The 7,887-nt window shown below is 33.8% G+C and overlaps 1 protein-coding gene across 1 annotated transcript; it reads left to right on the forward strand.

The window, feature by feature from the left end:
• Positions 1–2,782: 2,782 nt before the first annotated feature.
• On the forward strand, positions 2,783–6,719 carry LOC149155422 (REF/SRPP-like protein At2g47780). Its single transcript, XM_089444423.1, has 4 exons — positions 2,783–2,956; positions 5,704–5,862; positions 6,307–6,388; positions 6,649–6,719. The coding sequence occupies exons 1-4, from the start codon at positions 2,783–2,785 to the stop codon at positions 6,717–6,719; spliced, it is 486 nt and encodes a 161-aa protein (XP_089300549.1).
• Positions 6,720–7,887: the final 1,168 nt, after the last annotated feature.

A 7,887-nucleotide genomic window follows, 5' to 3' on the forward strand; every position in this document is an offset into this window, starting at 1 on the left:
ATAATGTTTAACTTTTACAATTACTTTTTATTTTATAAATGATGTTGTTTATTAATTTTAATCTTAATTATCAATAAATATTAAATCGTTGGTAGAGATTTAATTTCAATAAAATGTTTTAGAATATTGTTAATAGTCATCACAAACTAAAAGTCTAGATTTATTTGAAGAGTAGTTATCTATTTTCTGTCTTTTTAGAATACTATATAAACATGTATCATATAAATATGAATCATGTTCATATAAATATGAATTACGATTTTTTGAGCATATGATATTAATAAGCCATGATAGTATAATAAACCATATTTACAAATTAAAAATATTTAAGATAAAAGTAAGAATAAATCTCCATAATTAAACCTCTTGTTACATAGTTTTTAATATATATATATATATATATAACAAATATTTTTATTTAAAAAAATAAATAGAAATAAAATATTAATCCAATTTTTTTTTTCAATTTGAAATATATAAACAGATAAATATTTTAATACTATTCAAATTTGTTAGCCATTTAAATGTTTTCATTGGTTATATTTAATATTAAATATTTTGTATAGTATTAAACTACAAACATTACAATCTACACTCGCATTTTCAGACCTTCCAATGGGCACAGTGTTCGGCAAAACTTAAGTTTGTTTAGATATTATTATGGATACTATATAATGTCCAAATGTTTTCCCTAGGTGATATTATGTAGATACAGTGTTCGACGACACTCGGCTCTCATATAGTCAGCTATGAGACTCTATTAAGGAGTTTTAAGGAAGTGAACACGAAGTTACTTTCCAAAAATATCAAACATCACCTGGTTGGGAGCTTCTTAAACACTATAAAATATAACCGGTTTCGACCTTTTTCTAGTATTAGTTTTGGAAACCGTTAATCCATTTTATTTTAAAAAAATATTATATATCATGCACCTTATAACATACGATTCTCATGGATCGAAAGGATACAGAAAATGCACGTTGAAAAATGGGAACAGCTCTCTATTTACCGAAACACAGTCTAGAAGATCAAAAGCTAATCATAAACACAGTCTAGAAGATCAAAAGCTAATCATAAACGTTGAAAATGATACGATGAAAAAGGACATATATATACATATGGAAATTTTATGGAAAAATATATAGGGTTGTTGTTTAGAAATTCAATTTCCATGAATTGATTGAGAATAAAAAATAAATGAGTACAAAATTTTCTGGAGAAATATTGGTGTTCTCATAATAGCAATACTAATTTAGGGTATGCACACATACTCAATTCTCTTTAAAGTTAGTTTTTTATTAAAACTAGACCGAAACTATAAAAAACTATGAGCAATTTGGGTGTAATTATATTTAATTTTGTTTCTTAATTATGACTATTATTGCTAATTTACATTTAAATTTTGTTTATGAAATTCTAATATATCTTTTTCCAATGGATTTGTGAATATGTTAATTAATTGATATTTCAAATTACAAGTTTCGAAGTACATTTTTGCATTGTTTCCAATCTCTATATGGAAAGTGAGGTCTCATATCAATACACTTAAAATTTCTATGATAAACTTGGTTCTTTGATAGATTTAATGTTGAGTATCTCTCGTTTTTGTTGTATCTCATTCAATACTATAGATACCTAAATACTCAAAAATTTGTTGTTCTAGTTGTTACATATTTTTATTTTACTAATTGGATTATGGAAATGGATTGTTTATAGATTACCCATAAATCCATCCGTGAATCGAGTTGGAAAACATATCTCAACATAGTCTTCCTATCATCTATTCTACTTGCAAAATCAATGTCAATGTATCCAACTAAAAGATTGTTATTAATTCTCAAGTATAGTATATCATATTCTATTGTTCTTACAATGTATCATAAAATTTTTTCTTCAATTGTTTTGAACATTCTTTCAACGTGGAAATCAAAATAACCCCATACATATTGTTAAATCTAGTGGCAACGATATACATAGGACCACTAGTCAATATCTTGAATAGAGTTTGATCTACATTAGATCATATTTCTGTTTTATTGAGCATTGTTCTTATTATAGCGATCGATCATTGACCAGCAATTAGTTTATTTTTTGACCCAAATTTTTTAGTGCCTATGTAAATTTAACCAAAGTTTTATGTTTGCCAGTTAATTCATTTCCATTTTAATGAAAGTTTTTTGAGCGATAAAACATTCCACCCGTTATTGGAAACTTCACGTGCCCCAATACAGCAAGGTTGGGGCAACACTATTTTATCCAAAGTCAGGTGTTTTATACAAACCCAGGTTGCGGCAAACTTTTCTGATATCCAAAGTTTTCAGGTGCAAAAGATATTCAACTTTTCTGCTATCCAAAGTTTTCTGGTGCAAAAGATTTTTATATCCAAACTAAATATTCTGGTGCAAAAGATTTTTATATCCAAACTAAATATAATTCACTGAAGATTTTTATATCCAAACTAAATATAATTCACTGACACGAACTTCAGAGAATTTACTGCCACATGGCTATCTGCATGTGGAAGCTCTAGTGGGCTATCTGCATGCGGCAGCTCTGGTGCTATCTGCAGGCGAGCAAGTTGATTTCTTATCAATCCTAGCATCCATCCTAGCCTGGGGTTGATTCTTTCTTTAAACCATCTCTTGGGTTCTATCGTCCCACCCAGCAAACATAAGCTCAACCTCAAATCAATGGATGCATAAGCTCAACCTCAAAGCAATGGATGCAACAAACATAAGCTCAACCTCAAAGCAAATGGATGCATAAGCTCAACCTCAAAGTAATGGATGCAGCGCTGGTATTGTGCAACTGTTTTCCTTTCTCTGCCAAGGAGAACGCAGGACCTGTGAAGCCCGGCGTCGATACAGTGGAGCAGACCGTGAAGACCGTGGTTGGCTCTGTCTATCTGAAATTTGATGGAAAACCCCTTAAGTTTCTTCATTTCCTTGATCGAAAGGTATGTATTGTTATCCCCGTTAGAAGTCTTACTGTTAGGGTTTTTTCTTCGAAGCTTTGGCAGAGCCGCGCAGGGTTTTAATATGCTCTGATGTATAATCGTGTGTCGTCCAAAACAATCTTAACATATTCTGCAGAATAATTTCACCAAATATATCACCATAAATCTCCTACACATAGCCACCCAATGTCATTAAGTCCGTGAGGGAAGCTACCTAAGTGAAAAAGGAAATTGCCATATATAGCTAAATCATGGTGTTTTTCTGTGTTTTTCTCCGTCTACCAAGTTAATTACATGAACTGGAAAAACAAACCGATTTATTCAAGAGGCAGGGCAGAACAACACAATGAACACTTTGGTTCAGTGAATTCACACCAAAGTAAATGGCTATTAAAGGTTAAACTTTGTAATACTAACCAAAAAAATTGTAAACTCTTTAGTAGGGCGACACAACCCCTCCACTCACTCAGATATAGCTAATATCAGGCACGCGATTATTCATTGAACAATTTTCAGCGAAAATACAGTGCTGAAGCAAACAATCCCTGGGAAAACAATGCGCCAAAATAATATACAAAACAAGATTATAAAAATTAATGGCCAAGTATAAACAACAACATAATAATAAATTTCAGACCATTACACCCATGGCTAAGAATGAATATAATCTACCCGTTGAATATGATTTATATGGTGTTATATCTGAGCTTAAAAGATAAAGCTGTATAAAAATGAGATCTTAATTCATTAATTACATATACATAGCAATAACAGAGTCGTTTGGAATTTTCTCATTGAAGGGAAATGTAAGATGTAAATGCAAATTTGACAGTTTCAGCAATAACAGAAAAATGCCCAATTACATGCCTTTCCTCATATGAAACCAAAACCAAAACGTAAATGTTAGAGAGTACTAGAAGAATAACAACCCTTTTAGAAAATTGTACCCCAATAGAGCAGACCTCGACTCGTTTCAGGGTTTTGGCAAGAAAAGAAAATAAAACCCTGAGCGAAAAAAGAAAAAGAAAAAAACCCGTATGAGAAGGATTGTTCTGGCAAGCATGAAGTCCTAGTCATGGTCATCGTGACTGAAAGATACGCTAATAATGAATTATACCAATACAAGAAAGGGGAAAACCCATGAGTTCCAAAAGGGACGCTCAAAGTTTTTAATTTCGTTACAGAATAGAGATAAGTTCCATACAAATACACAAAATAGGAAGCCAGGTTAAGAAAAACTGTTACAATATCATAGTGGTCGAAAAACTCAACTGCAAAATGAGGTGTGAAATTGAATCTTAGAATAGATGTATAAAAAAAATTAACGATAAATTTAATCACCAGAGAGGTAGCCCTGAAACTATCCCCATCGACATTTCTCAGGAACAATCAAATGCACCGGTTTTTCGGCGTTCCGTGTAGCAGAGTGCGCCATTCAAGTTCTTTATGATAACACAACTTTACAAAGCTCCACACATTGATCCCAAGCCCGCTGATCCAAAGATCATTTCCTTACATCCCATCTAATCGAGGGTGTGAGGGTGTGCATAGTGGCGATGTATAAATACGAACAAGTGTTTACAATGTTAAAACGTGCCAAGGATATAAATACCTTTGAGAACCACGTCAACGTGCCAAATTATGCAAGCCTCATATAATGTAATTAATTTTCTATAAATAAATTTGTGGGCCCATCTCTTGGCCACTCGTCCAGACCGTTGATATCATGTCCTTCCCCGTGTAGTCGTGCTTGTCGCTTCCGTGATAAAGCCAAAGACATAGCTAATAGATTAGAAGGGTTCTAGCTATTGTTATCGCAACCCAGCTATGATTCATATTATGAAAAATAATCTTATAAATGCCATTTTTTACAATTTAAAAATAAAATTTTCAAATGGAACACTAATTTGGTATGCATCGTCTAACAGAATGTGAATACATCGGTGAGCTTTAGACTCTCTTTTAAAAACTCTCAAGATTCCTAGATCGTTAGTTAATGCTCATTCATATCGTTCTCCTTATGTATCTGTATCTCCACGGTGCGCATTCTCGGTGTTCGGATCAATCGCTGGAAAGGATTAGGGTTGTTTTGGATGTAACTACCAGACCTAGTCTCGCCTCACTAATTCCATTTGCTCGGATTGAGCTTTGTAGCTATCGAAATTTACCCTAACCATAGTTTCTCACTCTGGCATGGCGGTTCTATTTCTCGTTCGATTTCGGCTTGTAACAATTGTTCCTTTCAAGGTGTGCACTTGTCGGTAGTGGGGAATCTCTAAACATTTCTCTCAGGTGAGTAATATCATTTCATTTCCTCCAGGTTTCGAATTGTGACCATGCATGCAGTTAAAACTCTAATTTTTTTTGTTGTTGTTAATTTTTCTTCTGCAATTTCTTTGTAGTCACCATGCGGAAGTTCGAGTCTATTTGAGACCTAGGGTTTTATCAGTCGACTTTCCTTATTTTGGTGGTCGTCAAGTTTAATTATGAGTCATTGTTCTCAGGTAGGCCACGCCCTTTTTTTGGAACTGGTTTCTTTTATAAGCGAGGTCCTTCGATAATATGACATATAATCTCTAGGTTCTGGACCAGGGTTTCGACCATGAGGCCAAGACTGTGTTCTGAGTTTTCTCGCAATTGCTAGAGTTGGAATGGCAAGGGTTTCATTATCTGTTTTTAGTTCAGCCTCCTCCATGGCGGTTGCCGAAAAATATTCTAATAGTTTGTTACAGTTTGTTGTAAAATAGTTTGATGCGTGTCCAGTATTACAATTTGTTGTAAAATTGTTTGACGTGTTTCTGTGTTTAGGGTTGTATTTGTCTGGCCACGACGTGACTTTTGGTGTTGCATGTGGTGCGGCACCGGTTGGACGCGATATTGCTGCAAAGAGTGTTGCTATGACGCCGGTAAAAAGGTGTTGGTGCCATCACTGAATCACTGGATGGTGCTGCGCGAAGACGTTGCGGATGGTGCTGCAGCGAAGAGGGATATTTATGATATTAAAGAATAGCTTTGTTTAGAAGATTTTATAAACATAGTTTATTATTGGGAGACATTTATCACAAGCATTAGATTACCTATTTTTAGAAACTGCATCTATGATATTAAAGAGCAGCTTTGTTTAAAATATTTTCTAAACATATAGAATTTATTGTTGGGAGGCATTTACTTTTCACGCCAGAATTTTTAAAATATATTTTCCCTTCCATTTATCAATATTTAAATGTTTTTGTCGACACCGATATTTTTGGGAAGTTCACAACATTAACAATCTTTGCGATAGTCGAGATTAGATAGAGGAGTAGATTGGAATTTTTTAATAGCATTGTAAAGTAGATTAAATGGTACAGGGGACAAAAACAAAGAGTGCTATTCCTGAGAAACAAAGAACGTTATTCCTGAGGTTCACTAACGTCGTAGGTCCAGGTCCAGGTGCGTTTCAAAAACTTGCTCCTTGCATTTCAGCGGTTCCTTTTCTGTGTACAAATGATGGGCCAGTTTTTTGCTATTCTGATTAGGATTCCAGCATGTTATTTTTTGATGGTCCAATGTAACAGATGGTCAAAAGTGTAAAAAGCTAGTAACAGATGGTCAAACGTGTAAAAATCATTCATATCTATATTGTTGGACCATCAATGGTAACTTCAAATGATTATTAAAACTGCCTGTGCTATTGCCTATGCCTATGGTAGATACTGCCTTTGCCCATGTCGCTAGTGCTTTCTCCTCTATTTATGGTTCTTATACAACAGATGTTGCCTAAGCTGCATATGTTGCCACCTTTGATGAGTAAGCATGTTAAATTGTTCCATGTCTTTATATCCTGTAGTAATAAATGATGTATATATGGCATAATGCAAATATGAAAAACTCATTCACTAAAATATCCAAACTCCTCTTTTAGCTTTGATGTTCTCTTGCCATTGACTAGATAATGTCAACAGAGGAATCCATCTGCAAGATGTAAAGTTGGTAACTGAGAATTCTCAGCGCAACTTCTTCGGTTTTGCTAGGGTGTGACAACCTGAAATTGAGCAAAAATGCAATGCCTCTGGTGAAGAGTCCTCAAATTTTGACCAGAGTATAGGCATAAGGAAAATGGGAATCCAACTAACCGATAAAGCAAAGTCTCAAGCATTGTCAATTACTTCTCCTGGTGAAAAGAATATCGAGCTATGTTCTATTTTTCCTTTAAGGCTCATGTCTCGAACTTGGAATTTATCAGTTTCTTTATCTATTTTTTTTCCTCCAGGAAGACCCAAGATATTTTTGAATTGTCTCGTTTGGCCTGCCTTTGTAGTAGAATATAACTTTTTATTTTGATTTTGAAAGTGGCTGCCATGGCTTTGGCGGACCTCCCATGCTGCTTATGAAAATTTCGATCATCAGTATCTATGAATTTACTATTATGCTCATAGTGAATTTCATATTTTTAATGCAAATAAATGTCGACGTATAAATTTGTATTCACCTATCAAATACCTTTATTTACTTAACTGTCAAATACTTTTCGGGAAACGTCCAAGAACACGTCAAATTCCAGGCGTTTTAGGAGAAATGATTTAAGCAATCTAAAATGTAAGACCATAAATATACTCTGTCAGATTGACTTTAAGGGATATTAACTAACGGCGGAGTCTCATTAACACAGGTTTGGATTTTTTTTAACAACAATTTGGTTACTACAATTTTAAAGTAAGGGTGTGTTAGACGAAGTTCCTCTCTCAAAAACAAATACAAATCTTGGATTTCCTGTGAAGAAGACTAATGTATCGATTCGTCGGCTGTGTAATGATTTGATCTCCAAATTCATTCTTGAAGAAATTATGACTGTAAGTTGAACTATCCACTTGGTTTTATCTAATAAGTAACACCTACTCGTTAATATGCAATTTGTACAAATCCGGTAAAACTCAGATTTTTTGTGAAAT

Source organism: Pinus tabuliformis, chromosome 9 (assembly GCF_031772625.1).
Source record: "Pinus tabuliformis cultivar Carrire ecotype Pingquan chromosome 9, CPIR1, whole genome shotgun sequence".
NCBI classification, from domain to species: Eukaryota; Viridiplantae; Streptophyta; class Pinopsida; order Pinales; family Pinaceae; genus Pinus; species Pinus tabuliformis.